Raw genomic sequence first — 17010 nt, 5'->3', positions numbered from 1 at the left:
GTATACCTCCAATTACATATTCATTATATAAGCACCCACTCAAGACCTACTATGTGGTATGTAATTTGCCAATCCCTAGAAAAGCAAGTATTTTTATAAGACAGGATCATGTCCTCAAAAAATGGAGGGTAGGAATTAAGAATAAAGTAAATGATATATATATACTACATAAATATGATTGAGAGGAGCACACAAATAAGAAAATAATTCATTTTTTCCAGCAGGAAGCAAGTCAAAGAAGACTGAACAAAAGAGAGGATTTCTGGGTTTGTTTTTTAAGATTTTATTTATTTGAGAGAGAGCTCAAGAGGGTGAAGAGGACAAGCAGGGGGAGAGGCAGAGAGAGGGAGAAGCAGACTCCCCCATGAGCAGGGAGTCCAACTTGGGGCTTGATCCCAGGACCCTGGGATCATGACCTGAACTGAAGGCAGACGCTTAACCGATAGAGCCACCTGTGCTTCTTAGAAGAGAGGCTCTTTGAACCTAATCTGAAAATATAAGAAAAATCAAAGCAAAAAAAAAAAAAAAGAAAAATCAAAGCAAATGCTTCATCTCTCTGAAGGCTTCCCATTCACACAATAATCTTATAATGATTGCTTATATGCCACCTTCTGTATTGATTATAATACTGAATCATTTGCTTACTTCAAGAAAATGCTTGAAAATAACCTCTCACATTTCTATCCACTTAGAAATTCCAGAAACTTAGCAGAGATATTCATAATTTTAAAGCGGTACATGCTACAGCATTAACTCCTTTTTCTGTCATTTCAAACCCTGTCCCCTTGCTATTCTGCTTCCTACATACTACTGAATACTTTATAGCAGTGGATCTTTGTTGTAACTTGCATTCTTTCCCAGTACAACCCAAGAGTCATACAGATCTGCTGTATGAGAGGCTGTAATCAAAAATTTTCTTTGTTTTCCACATTTGGAAAGGGATTCAGATAACATTTCATATACTGGAAACTCTACACAAGATATAGATGAACTTGTTAGCCACTCTCGTACTGGAAAATGTGATACCTAAATCTTACTGCTTCTGTAGACCTTCTTCTGTGCTACAAAGACTCTAAAAATATATGGTGGTGCCTATCTCAGATTCAGTACTTGAGACACTACATACCTATACTAGGAGTGAGGACATCCTTTAGGATAAAAACTGATCTCAAATTTCACAAATGTTTACCACCTAACTAGCTTTTGCATATATAGCATAATAACATAGCTTCTAATTCAAAACTTCTATTGCATGAAATTTAAACTAACCTTCCAGATTCATGACTTTTGCCACAAGAAGACAAAGAGGCTTTGTTCTCCTTTAAAAATAACAACAAAAAAAAAACAATCTTATAGAGAATCTCAGCCTGAAGTCTTGATAATCATAAGCCCATATGTTTTCATGCTATGAGGAGAAAGAAACCATTTTAGGTGTGAATACAGATTCATGCAGACAAAAAATAGCCCATTGCTTAATGTGAGTCCACTCTGCCCGGATTTGGTTCTTGTCTGCAGCTGCTATTCTGATTGAGGTTTCCTCTATTTTGGTCTTGAGCACCTCTCTGACTTGAACTCTTCCCCACATAGTCACAGCATTCCTAAATACACAATCACACTCTAACACCAGCCTAAAAAAAAATTTATTCTTCTCTGCCAACAGAGAAGGCTGGGTTTTTATTGAACCCAGCCTCTTTACTCCTGTTTCAATGCAAGAGGAGTTTCATGACTGTCTTACGGACACTGCCCATTGCCCACAAAACCAGTGCTAACTTCAAAAACTTTTTTTCCCCAATTTTTAATCTCATCTTTTATGTTGATGTACACTGTCACTAGCCAGAAAAAAAGGTGGGTTTGGAATATGCAGTAAGATGAGAAAGTAGAATATTTTTCTTTGCTATCTATATTGTTGCTTACCCACATGACTGAATCTATAATCTTTGGTGGTGTTTATGACCATGGAGAGTGAAAGAAACAATGAGAATTTATCACCTCAGAAAGTATAAAAATGCTATTTGTTCATTCATTGAGGATCTGTTATATGTCATACAATTTCTTTCTAATATAGCTATTATAAACTGTGTTGCCCTCCAAACAACTTAGGCATGGAAATGCTTTGGTTCAAACAACCAAAGTAACAGCCATTTCCCCTTTGCGTCCAGCTAGTTGCCTTTGAAAACTCTTTTTGTTGTTGTCTTACTCTAATATTAGGTCTCAGATTCAGGATTAAACAGAATCAATCAATCAAACAAGACCTATTCATTAATAAGGTGACTCTTCTTCCCAAATGTATGGATCCAAGGGTCTTCTTCATTTTGCTTTCCTGATACATGGAAGGAGTAGTGTAAACAAAAGAGACGACAGTACCGATGACAGACAATTGATGTGTGAGTTTAATTCTGTGAGTTGGTTAATTTTGTCACAATTGCCCCACTTATCAAGCCCATATTTTAGGAATTCCAGTAAAGACACAATGTTCCTATAGAAGAACACAATGTGCTCATATTTTGGTAGTTCCCTTTCAGAAGAAACTATTATAAAATAAACAACTGACTCTTCTGGATTATTTTTAGAGCTATATCATCGCAAGGTACATATCCCTGTCCACAGAATGAGGTATAACATAAAACAGAAATTTCTGAATGGGAATAATACTGGGAAATAATATATAGAGTTGATCAAAACATCAAGAAACTAAAATCTTATCTTAAATTTTAAAAACTTTTTAATGAAAACAGAACTAACTGTGAAACTACAACCAAAAATATTTGCTATTCAAGCTATGTTTCACAAATCACATGGCTCTAGTAAAGACCTGTCTATCTTCATTGGAAGAAATGTCACATACATATTGTAGATGAGTTAGATGTAAGTAGGACCTGGCTAATGATATAAGAAAAGAACTAATTACAACAGAATAAACTTTGGTGTTTGAGTACCCAGGTAATGATATTCTAGAAAATTGGAAAATGGTACAAAATATATAGAAAATTCTGGGGCTTATAGCCAGCTTATGTTCAAGTGGCGCCAATAAAATGTGACCTCTCTACACTATCAAAGAAATACTCCAAATTATGCTTTATCGGGATGGCATAAAAATTTAATGTATCTAGAAGTGCATTTTAGGATTTATTGAAACCAGTAACCAAAGGGTTAATGGGACTAATCTCAGCTGTTGACCACTAAACCAGATGCAACTTTTTACTTAGACCTTTTCATTTGCCTTTAAATTTCCGGACCCTCCTCCTCCTCCTCCTCCTCCTCCTCCTCCACCTCCTCCACCTCCTCCACCTCCTCCACCTCCTCCACCTCCTCCACCTCCTCCATTTCCTCTGGAGAGTCAGATTTGAGGCTTGCTGCTCCTGACTCCTTATTTGGCTGCCTCTCAAACCCTTTCCTTGCTACATAACTCAACAGTTTCAATGTTTGTCTTTGCTGTGTATCTAGCAGATGACCTTGGGTTCAGTTACATTATGACAAAGGCAACAGTGCAATCCAGGGGAGGAAGTATGATTTTTTCCAAAAATGGTGCTAGATGAACACAATATCCATACAGGTAAAAAAATAGTTGAATCTCTACCTTACAACTTACACAAAAATAAATTCTAGTGGAATGCATATCTAAATATAAAATGTAAAACAATAAGGCTTTAAGAAGAAAACATAGAAGAACATCTTTGTGACTTTAGAGGAGGCAAAGATTTCTTAAATAGGACACAAAAGCACTAACCATGAAATCTAAAAACTGGATAAATTGGACTATATTAAAATTCCTACTTGGTGTCAAAAATCATAATTAAGATAGTGAAAAACCAATAAAGTAGGAAGCTATTCACTTTAACATATCTGATAAAGGATTCTTATCCAGAATATAGATTTTTAAAAACTATTAAACATAATAGCAATTGTTGGTGAGGATGTGGGAATGCAAACTGGCACAGCCACTGTGGAAAACATTATGGACATTTTTCAAAACATTAAAAATAAAACTACCCTATGATCCAGTATTTACACTACTGGTTATTTACCCCAAAAATACAAAAACATTAACTCAAAGGTATACGATACAACCCTATGTTTTTTTTTTTGTTGTTGTTTTTGAAGTTATTTATTTATTTGAGAGCACGAGTGGGAGGGGCAGAGGCAGATAGAATCTCAAGCCTACTCTGCACTGAGCATGGAGGCTGATGTGGGATTTGATCTCACCACCATGAAATCTTGACCTGAGCCAAAACCAAGAGTCAGATGCTTAAACAACTGCACCCCACAGACATCCCCACACCACTATGTTTATAGCTGCAATATTTACAATAACCAAATTATGGCAGCAGCCCCAACTATCCATTGACCGACTAGATAAAGAGGATGTGGTATATTTACACAATGGAATATTATTCAGACATAAAAAATGGAATCTTGCCATTTGCAACAATATGGATGGAGCTAGAGAGTATAATGCTAAACGAAATGTCAGTCAGAGGAAGATAAATACTATATGATTTCATTCATATATAGCATTTAATGAAAATGAAATGAAAACGAAAACAAAGAAAATAGAGGCAAACCAAGAAACAGACTCAATTACAGAAAACAAACTGATGGCTAGCAGAGGCTAGCAGATGGTGGGGGGGGATGGGTTAAATAGGTGGTAAGGATTAAGGAGGCAGCGACTTGTGATGAGTACTGAGTGGCGGATGGAATTATACACCTGAAACTAATATAACACTATATATTAACCAGCTAGATTTTTTTTTTCAGATTTTATTTATTCATGAGAGGCACAGAGGGGCAGAGACATAGACAGAGGGAGAGGCTCCCCATGGGGAGCCTGATGCAGGCCTTGATCCCAGGACCCCCAAATCACAACCTGGGCCAAAGGCAGATGCTCAATTAGTGAGCCACCCAGGCATCCCTACTAGCTGGAATTTAACATAAAAAACTATTAAACTGGGGCAACCCGGGTGGCCCAGTGGTTTAGCACCGCCTTCAGCCCAGGACGTGATCCTGGAGACTCAGGATCGAGTCCCACGTCAGGCTCCCTGCATGGAGCCTGCTTCTCCTTCTGCCTGTGTCTCTGCCTCCCTCTCTCTCTTTCTCTCTCTGTGTCTCCCATGAATAAATAAAATCTTAAAAAAAAAAACTATTAAACATTAAGAGGATAAAGACATACAACCCAATAGAAAATGAACCAAAGACTTAAATAACCACTTCACAAAAAAGAATAGAGGGTGGCTAATAAGGGTGTAAAAGAGGGGTTCAACTTCTTTAGTCATCAGGGAGATGCAAAATAAAACCATCCTGTAATACCACTACCCACACACGAGAACGGCTAAAATGAAAAAAAGATGGCAAATACCAAATATTGATAAAAATAGGGAACTAAAACCATGACCCATTGGGTTAACATGGTTGAAACTAGCAGAAAGTTTAAAGCTTGTTTTTCAGAGAACGGTTTCCCCCTAGTGAGCTGCTGTGTCTTTTCAGACTCCACTAACAAATCACTGGTCTTTTCAGACTCCACTAACAAATCACTGGTCTCTAAGGAAGCACGGACTCAAGGTCAACTGGTTCCAGACTAGGAACAAGCAAAGCCCTACATTTCTTACCTGAAATGATAAGCCCAAGACTCATCTAGTTTATACCTGCTCTCAGAGCATTCCCATAGCCCCTTCTCCTTGTCTTAAGATAACCTCATGATTTCAGGAACTGAATTTAGCCTCCTGATGGATGCTGTTTCCACTCCCAAGGTGCCCATGAGATGCATGTCACAAATACGTTTATTCAACGTACATGTTCCATCTTTCCGCCTGTTTTCCCACCCTTTTCATCAATATAAATAAATCTCAATCCCACTGTTGATAAAAAAAAAAAAATCATAGGGATTTTTGTTCTTTCCTCCCTGGGAAGGCAGATTGCAGGTGTGTCTGCCCATCTCCTTTTCCAGTTGTTTCTCCAACACACTTCCCTCGCTGCAGACCTGATGTCTCCGTGATTATTGGCTTTGCTGCACACGGGTCAGACAGATTTGCGTCCGGTTACAGAGCAACCACTTCGGAAAACTGCTTGCAAGAATTCATAAAAGTTGAACATCATAATATCTTCCGATGCGACGCCGTTCTCATCCTGGGCAAACATGGATGTCTCTATAAAAGGCATGTTCCGGAACGTTCAGCTACACTCCCCGCTATATCCCCCCAAAATGGAAAGAATACAACCCCCCACGGTAGAATAGGGTTGAATAAATTGTGACCTATTCAGGCAACGGAATATCAAACGGGAAAGAAGGTGGAGAGCTCCCGACTACACCGTCGGAAATCTAGGTGCAGGGGGCACGATGGCCGTCGGGCAGGTCAGGGCAGGTCAGGGCAGGTCAGGGGGCGCCGGAAGGGGATCTGAGCGGGAATTTCCGGGGCGTGAGCAACGTTCTGGTTCTTGACGTCCATTCATTCCGGTTATCCGGGTCTCTTGAGGTCACCAAAGTTCACCCAGACGTATCCACATCAAGAAGCCATCCCTGACGGCTCCAGCAGCAGCAACAGACAGAACAGCAGACGCCAAAGCAGCGACGCCCCAAGGCAGCGCACGGCCCGCCCCCTGCTTCCGCCCAGCGTCGCGCGCACCGCCCTCCCGCCCCCCGCGCGAAGCCCTCATTGGCTGCGGCCGCCGTCGCTCTCCCGAGAGCCGCATCTTAGCACCGCCTCTTCCGCCTCCCGCCGCCCTGGCTTCCCGCCCTCCGGCGTCCCCCGCGGCAGACCCCCCGGCGTCGGCGCTTCGCCGCGGGCCCTCGAGGCGGAGGCCTGTGCCCTGGTCACCGTCTCCCGACTCCCCTTTCTTTCCCGCCGCCGTTATGAACATCCGCAATGCTCGGCCAGACGACCTGGTTAACATGCAGCACTGCAACCTCCTTTGCCTGCCGGAGAACTACCAGATGAAGTACTACTTCTACCACGGCCTGTCCTGGCCCCAGCTTTCTTACATCGCCGAGGACGAGGACGGGAAGGTCGTGGGCTACGTCCTGGCCAAAATGGAGGAGGACCCAGACGACGTCCCCCATGGACACATCACCTCACTGGCCGTGAAGCGTTCACACCGTCGCCTCGGGCTGGCCCAGAAGCTGATGGACCAGGCCTCCCGGGCCATGATCGAGAACTTCAGTGCCAAGTACGTGTCCCTGCACGTCAGGAAGAGTAACCGAGCAGCCTTGCACCTGTATTCCAACACCCTCCGCTTTCAGGTTAGTGAGGTGGAGCCCAAATACTATGCAGACGGGGAAGACGCTTACGCTATGAAGCGAGATCTCTCGCAGATGGCAGATGAGCTGAGAAGGCAGCTGGAGCTGAAGAAGTGCGGGGGTGTGGTGTTGGGCTCCCGGGGAAACCAGGAAACGCAGGGAAACACGCTTCCTAGCTCCCAAGAGGATGGTCGGGAGGAGAACCCCGCCGCTGACAGTAGTGGCAGCGACAACAAGGAGCCCAGCGAGTCCACGGAGGGCACTGATGTCCAGAACAGCTCAGAAGATTCAGATTCCACCTCCTAGAACCTGCTTAAGGTATTCTGTCCCGATTCAGTCCCTTGTCCCCTGAGTTCCTGCATCACACCCTGGGCCTGCCCGCTCCCATCCTGTCCCATCCCAGGCTAGACCTGCTGGACCACCTGGTGACCTCGGGGAGGAGAGTAGAGTGGATTGGAGGGGACTCCTTGCTCACTATTGCAAGTTAGTAGGATTCCTACTTAGAAGCTAAAAGTAGATTACATGGAGTAAAAGAAACCAGCATTTATCCAGCTTTTTTAGTGTGAATTGTATTTCAGGGTATCCGCATCGTTGGTGAAAGAAATCTCCTACAGGATCACAGCTAATAAGTGCAGAAAGAATGGTAGAATCATAAAATCACTATTTTGTAACTCCTGATAAAAACCAGAGATTTAGCCAACCGTTGTTATCAGCGGCTAATAACTGCTCCGTGAAAGCTGAAGCACTTGCAGTCGTGGATCAGGTTGACAACGCTTGAAGTCACTGGGCAAGTATAACATCTCTAGAAGGGAGACAAATGTTACGTGCCTCCTAATGTAATACGAATTGCACAGTAACACCTAGGAAATATTCTTGCCAAAAGGAAATTGTGTGTGTGTAAAATTAATCTTGAATCCCAACAGTGTTCTCTAGGTCTAACTACCATTTCTATTAAAAAAAAAAAAATTACAGGAACATATTAAATTGTGCCATGATTCAGCCAGCTAATTACAGAGAGAGAATTTCTACAGAAAAAAAATGCTTGGTTTCAACAAACAAATAATTGCCATTTTAAAAAGGGGAGGAGGGACTTATTAAAATAAACTTTAGGGATATGTTATCCAAAAGTAACCATCGTGGACATTGTTCGGGTCCTGATTTAAATAAATCAAATACAAGGCATTTTGAGACAATCAAGCAAAATTTGTGAGCATGGCCTACGTTACTAAGGAATTGTCAGTGATTTTGTTTGGTGAACTAAATGGTATTGTATTTTTTTTTTTAAGTCCTTATTTATTATAGCTACTTACTGAAATAATTAAAGGTGAGAGAAAATGAGGTCTACTTTAAAATTTCCAGCAAAAAGAGAGGAAAAAAGTTAGGAAGGGAGAAATATATAAAATAAGAATGGCAACATGTGCTAATTGTTGAGGTTGGCAGTGAGTACTTGGGGGGGGGGGGAGTCATTGTGCTATTCTTTACTCTTTTGAATGTGTGAAAGTTAGTATACTTCCTAATACATTAATGCTAATACTAAGCAGCCACTAAAAATTAGTTTTAAAAGACTATTTAATTTCCATCAGGACTTTCTAACACCCTAAGAATTTCAAGGATCATGAGCTACTGTCCACTTGGAAGCTTTAACTTCTAAACCTAGTCACCTCACCTTAAGGTCCATTCATGAGTGATAGACACTGCATATAGTTAAAATAAATGCTGCTTGATTTACTCATTCTTAAATATTTTTACTTACCAGGCATGACGCTTAGGGTTGGTACACAGTTATGATCTGGACAGGTTGATGTTTGCATTATGTGACACTTAACTTTTTTGTGACTTTTAATGCTGAAACCCAAACTGTATTGCACACTAACCCTATTTTATTATCATTCACATACAGTTCCATAGGTTATAAAAATTTAGATACAGTAATTTCATAGAGGTTAGAAAGAGTCTAATCTCAGAAGACTCTTTGCATCTGGTTTTTTAACAACATGAACATTTCAAAATGACTGATTCATTTAGTCTAAGTTTAAGATAAAGGCAGCAAAACAGTCTAAAAGGGAAGGTAAAATGAAATAAAACTTAATGCCTTAGGAGAAGTGTTGTCAAATTAAAAACCCTGAAGGAGGTGGGGGCTTGGTTAGATAAATGATGGAGATTAAGGAATGCTCTTGTAATGAACACAGAGTGATGTACGGAAGTGTTGAATTACTATACTATACACCTGAAACTCCTATAACACTATATGTGAACTAACTGGAATTAAAATGAAAACTGAAAAACAGGAAAAAAATCTTGAGAGCTCTGTCAAGACTTTCATTTATATCAGCAAGCCTTTAAAAAATTACCAATGTTCAGATCACTAAATCGGACTTCTGTAATATTGATCTCATCTTCCTGGTTGCTGCCTTCTCTTCAGCTGTTACACTGTAGCTAAGAAGGATTTTAAAACAGAGCTAATTGAAGATTGCTTTAAAATAATGAATAAATTATATATATTCATATATATAAAGGATTCATATATTTTTAAATATTTTGTTATTTATATACTTTATATTACATATATTTACATTTGTGTGTATATATACACATACACATACTTTGATGAATTCAAAAGTGCTTAATATCTGCTATGAGAAACAAAAAAGACTGTCATCCTAATAGGGGAAGAGAAAATAATATATATTATGAAATAAGAAAATTATTGTGTGACAATTACAAATGTCAGTGTCCAAATTCAGGGCTAGTTAAAATGTTTCTTTATATTACTAAGTTGAAGGAGATGATTCCTGTAGTATCCTTCCAGGTTGATATCTGCTCAGTCCTCTTCCTTGGCCCCATCTAATCTTTGGTCTTTGCTATTCACTTCTGGGTCCTTTCTACCCAGAAGCCTCTTAAGGTCTCTATACTCTGCCATGTTTGGGCCATTTTGGTAGCAAGGGGATTAGTCTACATAGGCTAACTGTCCTAAAAATAAATAAATAAATAACCTTCAATCTCAGTAAGTTAACAAAATAAGAGCTTATTTCTTACATCACAGTCCAGTGTGGGTCAGTCAGCAGTGTGGTAGGGATGTGAAAGGAAAAGGAAAAGTGGGGCCCTACTCTATAAAGTCATTCAGAAATCCATTGAGAACAGTTGTTCTTACTTTGTTTTTTTTTTCCCCATAACCTCTGTGGCAATCTAGTGAAGCCAAGGGATCTCTTCTAAGAAAGTTGTTTTTTAAAAGGCAGACAAATCATTTAGGATTTCAAAGGAAACCAGTTTTACTGAAATACAGTTATCAAGCTATTTTAAAATAAATTTGTTATGTATGTGCCTCTTTGTTAGCATAGGAAATTTAAAAATCAAGCAGTGGGCCTAGTAATTACTGTTACTTCAAAGAAAATTTGGTTATAAATGATATTTTGAGATACGTTCAACAGCTGTAATATAATATGAAAGTACCTATGGGCCTAGTAATTGCTGTTACTTCAAAGAAAATTTGGTTATAAATGATATTTTGAGATACCTTCAACAGCTGTAATATAATATGAAGGTACCTATGGTTTAGGTATTTTTGTTGGTGACAAAGCCACAAGTAATGCTAGTCCTCGTATGCATCGGTGCTTACATTCATAATTGAAGGAAATGCTAAATTTCAGTTAGAGGTTAATGAAAATATGGATATTGCTGTTCCAAATCCCCAGTCATAATCTAAATTCTATTATAAAATTGCAGGTTAAGAACCCCTGATTCAGCAACTCTGCCATTTTCTAGAGTCATGTGTCCCCTACTGACTCATATACATTCAACATACAGATAAGGGAAGAGAATTCACATGGAAGTTTATGTAGGTTTTAAAGTCAGTACCACTTTGGGGCGCCTGGGCAGTTCAGTCAGTTAAGTGTCTTCCTTCTCAGGTCATGATCCCAGTCGGGCTCCCCGCTCAGTGAGGAGTCTGCTTCTCCCTCTGTCCCCCCCGCGCCCCCCAGACTTGTGTACACTTGCACACTCACTCTCACAAATAAAATCCTAAGAAAAAAAGGCAGTACCATTTTCCCACTAACTGTATAGAAAGCTAGGAAATGTTATTTAGCTGTGTGCCCAGGAAGAAGAAGAATGAGTTCTGGTAACCAGACAGCATAGTTTCTGCAATGGTAGGAGACATCCTCATACTGCTGTGGACTAGGAGAAATTCTGCTTCCTGCCTATCTAAGAGCTTGGGATTGTTGTGCTGCTCCCTCGCCATCACGTGAGGCTACCCGGAGCTATCTGCTTAATCACAGGACACGTATTTTCTGCTCTTGTACAGACTTGGGCATGGAAAACTAGGATTTGGCTACCTTGCTGCCTTCATGCCTCTCATTAGAGCCTGAAAGAAATGACTCCTTTATTCTGAAAACCCCCAAACTGTAAAGTTTCAGTTATCATCCCTCATCGCCATCCCACTCAACAGAATTTCACTAGTATGTATGTTTAATTGCCTGTATGGGAAAAGCCTACTTGTGAGGACAGAAAGAACAGGAAGAAAGGATTTTAAAGGTTAATTATCCTGCCACAATTATGACACACCTTCCTTGGAGCTAGAGTTCAAATACCTACAGAGAAAGTCTTGAAATAGTAACTTTCCATTTTCTTTTCTCTCCTCCTTTGGGTCTGGGCAATAGAAACAGTTAAAGTTAGAGGTGATGGTGAGTAGGGCAGTTGGTGAAGGAGACTGAGTGACTTCATCTACAAAGTAATAAAAATTACTGCTAAGAATATGAAATTCACTATGTTACAGATGCTATTCTAGGGACTGTCTATGAATGATCTCATTTAATCTTCATAATAGCCCTTGAAGTTATGTACTATTACTCCATTTTACAGATGAGGGCTGCCTGACTTACAGATAATAAATGAACACTATGATAGTGAGACTCCATAATGGTGAGGATTAAATGAGACAATCCGTATAAATTGTTTAGCACAACACCTCACAGGCAAATATTTTGTAAATTTTAGCTCTTAATATAATCTGTAGTAATAGTAACCATTCAGGGCAGCCCCGGTGGCACAGCGGTTTAGTGCTGCCTGCAGCCCGGGTGTGATCCTGGAGACCCGGGATCGAGTCCCACGTCGGGCTCCCTGCATGGAGCCTGCTTCTCCCTCTGCCTGTGTCTCTGCCTCTCTCCTCTCTCTCTCTCTCTCTGAATGAATGAATGAATAAATAAATAAATAAATAAATCTATCTATCTATCTATCGATCTATCTTTAAAAAAAAATAGTAACCATTCAGCTTCTTTACTTTTCTTCTCCACAATAATCAAATGATAAAATGTTATGTATAAGTAGCAACAGTTTGCAATCTTGGAAGGGAGATGCATCTTAATGATTAAAATAGCTTTCACTGACAAGCTGAATGTCAAAGCATTCAGCTGAATCAATGCTAATCAACAGCAAAGTTTCTAGGGAGCTGTAGCAATGAAGACAGGTCAGTTCAAAACATGCTAGTTGAGGCAGGAATGCTATCAAACTGATGCTTATCTCCTGACATGAAATATGTGCTTGATGATTAATAACAAAAAAGAAAAAAAAAGCAAAATCTCAAAATTTTCCATTCAGCTAGCAATACTGAGTTAGCCAGGGTTACTTCAGTGACTCTCCTTTCTGGTTTATTCTTTCTGTCGCTAAGCTGTCATCCTAACAAAAAGTTGTTAAATGTTCACATACGCATTCACTGAAATAGACTGTTCTTAATTTTACCAGACAACTAATTATAACTGGAATGATATAATGAAATATGGAAGAAAGTTAGAGACTGACAGGTCTGGTAAATTCCTAGTATAACCTTACCCCAGAAATGCCAGAAACCATAGATTTCAAATGCAAATACACTCTGTGAAGATAAAGAGGGGGTTGGGAAGAGATAAAATATTGTTTTGAGATACTAATCAGATAGATACCATTTGTTGAATTATTTATAATCTCTAACAATGTCACTTTTCAATCAGTATACGATGTACATTTAGAGTGAATGAAATACCAACTTTGTCAGGGGTAACTGATAGAAGCAGAGGTTTTTTCCTAAATTGTATACTCTATCTGTGCTCCAGTATATAAATTCGAATGTGAGCTTTATGGTAGAAGATACAAGGTAAAGAGGATATTAAAAATTATGTGAATGGCAGTGGAGCCAGAGGAAAAAACCTTCCTGAAAACATTCTGCAGTGCTATTTCTATAGACTAATATCCTCAAAACTGCATAGGTGTGTTTTTTTTAAGCAAAGCATAAAAAAAGTAAAGTATAAAATTCTGTTTTATATTCATAAAATCATGTTAACAATTAAAATATTTTTCAGGCTAGGGGCACCAGGGTTGCTCAGTCAGTTAAGTGTCCAACTCTTGATCTCAGCTCAGGTCTTGATCTCAAGGTGGTGAGTTCAAGCCCTGCATTGGGCTCTATGCCAAAAAAAAAAAAAAAAATTCTCAAGCTTCTATTGCCCACCTTTAAGAAATCCTGGTAATGTTCAGCCATTAGAAACAACAAATACCCACGATTTGCTTCGACATAGATGGAACTGGAGGGTATTATACTGAGTGAAATACGTCAGTCGGAGAAGGACAAACATCATACGGTCTCATTCATTTGGGGAATATAAAAAAATAGTGAAAGGGAATAAAGGGGAAAGGAGAGAAAGTGAGTGGGAAATATCAGAGAAGGTGACAGATCATGAGAGACTCCTAACTCTGGGAAACGAACAAGGGGTAGTGGAAAGGGAGGTGGGTCGGGGGGATGGGATGACTGGGTGAGGGGTACTGAGGGGGACACTTGGCGGGATGAGCACTGGGTGATATGTTATATGTTGGCAAATTGAACTCCAATTAAAAAGAAAAAGAAAAAAGAAAAAAATAAACTAAGGAAAAAAACTTACAAGGACTTGTAATTTAGCTTTACTGAAATTTAATATTTCTCATTCTAGGTAATTTTGATACTAAATATTTGTAAATGACGTGCAGTGTTTGGGAATTGGGTAAATGTTTTGATAATATACAATTAAGATTAAGATTTTTATCTTAAAAAATCCTGGTAATTTACAAATTTGAATTTAATAAGCTAATTAAGAGCTTTAATATTTGTATTTTTAAAAGAATCACTCTAAAAAGCTTCTGCACCCTTAAAGAATGAAGTGTCCTAGGGCATTTATTACATTGTTATTTGACTTTTAAAATTTAATGTCTTAATATTATCAAGCAGTATTTACTGAGAAAATTAAAACAACTATAGAATATTTGGTTTTCATATAACTACTTTTGCATGCCTATCTTAATATTTGAAACAAATTGAAAAAGGTAATGAAGATAGTCTTTCTGACCCATTCTCTCACATCTTATTCCTCTATTTCAGCAAATAAACTTAAAGAAAAATAAGATTTTGTACTGTATGTTTCTGTCTTACAACTTGATTTACTATTGTTATTCTAGAAACTGACTTTTCTGTAATTATGATTTTGTGGAAAAAATGCTTTTTAACTGCTGTGTGCATAATAACCTTTATCTTATTTTTGGGTGCACTTGATAGATGAGAAAAATGCATCTTTACAGTTGTAAAGTTCTGTTGTTGTTTTGCAGTTATTCAGCAATGGGCAGCAATACTCAACTAGCTTTTCTTTAACTTATATATTCCATTCACATATCATTATAAACCTTTCTGCCTTATAAAGGATAGGGTTCATGTCTCCTTTATCTTTGTTTCCTAAACTCCTGGCACATTATTCATTCATTGTAAGTATGCAGTCAATATTTACTAAATGAATGACGGAAGAAAGGAAACTCCCAAATTACCTATGCAGTAATTTTAAAAAGGAAAATGTATATAAGGTACTATTTCCTATTACCTAACTTAATTAGAACATCTTAAAGTTATGAATAAAGAGATCTAATGGATATTTTGGTTTCATCTCCTGGTCTCACAGAAAGAAAATATGACTTATAGAATTGGACACATTGTATCTAGCTTATCAAGAGCTAAAAAGGCCTTTCATTTCTTTAGAATTGAAATAAATTTCTTTCTGAGTGGAGTAGGATGGGCTAGAATTTGAAGATGGCAAGCAAAAGTATCTTGGTTTCTTTAGGTTAAAATTGGATTTTGGGGGGTGTTTCAGTGTTCTCCCTCCTTCCCCTTTCCTGGCAGAAGTGGATTTTAGGTACTAGGAAAAGTTCATGTGTCCTCATGGCTGTAAGGGGAGAGACCCCCAGATCCACATGTGGATCTTTGTGCTGTCATCTCAATTTCCATTGGTGTCCACGGAGATGTATCTATAGTCTAAACTGGTTACTACTATCTTGTTGATCAACTGCTGAAGTCTTACTGGTTAAGCCAGTATTTTATTCTTTTAGAGTGGTTAGAACCTGTAAGCCCTCTCTTGCTCACTCGCTGTCTTCTCACTTCTCAACAGCATTGCAGTTCCTCGTGTCTCAGCCACGTCTGCCTTCTGAGCCCTGGCTTAGCCTGTCTGCTCTGCAGCACCTTTTCTGGGGTCATCTCAGTGACACCAGTGGCTTCTCACTCTCAACAGCAACCTTCCACATATCCTACTGGGATTATAAAGGAATGCCTGGATAGAAGAGCTTCCTGAACAAGAGCCAAGAAAGTTTGAGGCCTGCCATCACAGAATCTTCTTTGGCCTACTCACACCATGCCACCATTTTACTCCGTAGTAGTCCTGTGTTGGGTGTGGTTGTCTTGCAGTGTTTTCTCCCAGAATGCTGAACAGGAAAAAGGGCAAACTCCTTAAGCTCCTCTGCTTTCAGTTTCTGACATTATTTATCTGGGTTTTCATTCTTGAGGCGATAGAACCATCAAGTCAGACCTCATGCCTTCCTTTCTCTCCCTTCTCCTTTTCTAGAAGTATTCTGTTTTTCTCTTCCTTTCTCTGGGAACTCATCGACTCTGTCATACCCTCCCCTTTCTTGAGGAGGTATTTTCCCTCTCTACCAGTTGGAAAAAGTCACGACTAAGGGGTTCTACTATGCAATCAGAACTTGGAGATTTTAAGAAAAAGGACAACCAGTAATTAAACTGCAATATGTAATCTCCTTGTTGGTGTCAGTTTTTTTTTTTCTTATGACATAACTTGCCATTTATTGAGTACCTATGATATTCAGGTACAATGTAAGACTTTTATTAATGATAATTTAACTCAGCACCCCTAGGAGATAAGTGTTATAATTCCTGTTTTATAGGTGACAAAACCTGAAGCTTAGAGAAGCAGAGTAAATATCTAGGATCTGAACCAGAGTCTATTTGAATTCAAGACCAAAGTTCCTTTCACTTTCCTATTGCCACTCTTTGCATTTTATTTATAAAAAAGTGAAAACTATAGCCAAAAAAAGGGAAAATCTACAGTTTAAAATGCTTTGTTGACCTAATACATGGCAACTGTATATCCTTTGTAAATATTTTTATATAACCCACCATTATAATCCTGTTTTCCTATTTTTCTCCAGTAAAATAAGTGAAGACAAAATGCTTTGACCTCTGCATTGTAAGTCACTAGCTAAATACAGAGTTATCATTACTTAATGTTGTTTTTATATTCGCTGAATGTGAATTACCATAGTATATAACATTTCTCATGTTTAAATTTTATGAAAACTAGTGTATATGGTTTTAAGTCAAAGCCTTGACATTAACCATCTGATGACAAGAAATAAATCTGTTCTTTGTAATCATAATCAGCCCTGCTAAGCACTTCTTACAAATCTGCCCCAGTGTACTCTAAGAATGCCTACTAATAGTAAATGCTTGCCTGAGG

At 38.8% G+C, this 17010-nt stretch overlaps 1 protein-coding gene and 1 long non-coding RNA gene across 5 annotated transcripts in view; one reads left to right on the top strand and one right to left on the bottom strand.

The window, feature by feature from the left end:
• The window catches only part of LOC144304162 (uncharacterized), a 51277-nt gene that overhangs the window by 12376 nt on the left and 21891 nt on the right, over positions 1–17010 (bottom strand). The window lies entirely within an intron of this gene.
• On the top strand, positions 6715–16291 carry NAA11 (N-alpha-acetyltransferase 11, NatA catalytic subunit). Of its 4 annotated transcripts, none has more exons than XR_013371115.1 (3): positions 6716–7546; positions 7807–8015; positions 15652–16291. XR_013371115.1 is itself a non-coding variant. In XM_077882626.1 (2 exons), exons 1-2 carry the CDS (start codon positions 6845–6847, stop codon positions 15829–15831), a joined length of 567 nt encoding a protein of 188 aa, XP_077738752.1. In that variant the 5' UTR covers positions 6715–6844; the 3' UTR covers positions 15832–16291. The 4 variants fall into 4 exon arrangements, 2 of the variants coding, with proteins under 2 accessions (XP_077738752.1, XP_077738751.1); XR_013371116.1 differs by having other exon boundaries at positions 7790–8015; XM_077882626.1 differs by lacking the exon at positions 7807–8015 and having other exon boundaries at positions 6715–7231.

Source organism: Canis aureus, chromosome 33 (assembly GCF_053574225.1).
Source record: "Canis aureus isolate CA01 chromosome 33, VMU_Caureus_v.1.0, whole genome shotgun sequence".
NCBI classification, from domain to species: Eukaryota; Metazoa; Chordata; class Mammalia; order Carnivora; family Canidae; genus Canis; species Canis aureus.
Note: the sequence above shows the minus strand (reverse complement) of the source record. Positions and strands in the feature narration are given on the sequence as shown.

Bases quoted from the DNA above. Each gene is read 5' to 3' on its own strand.
- NAA11 (XM_077882625.1), top strand. From the start codon at position 6,845: ATGAACATCCGCAATGCTCGGCCAGACGACCTGGTTAACATGCAGCAC.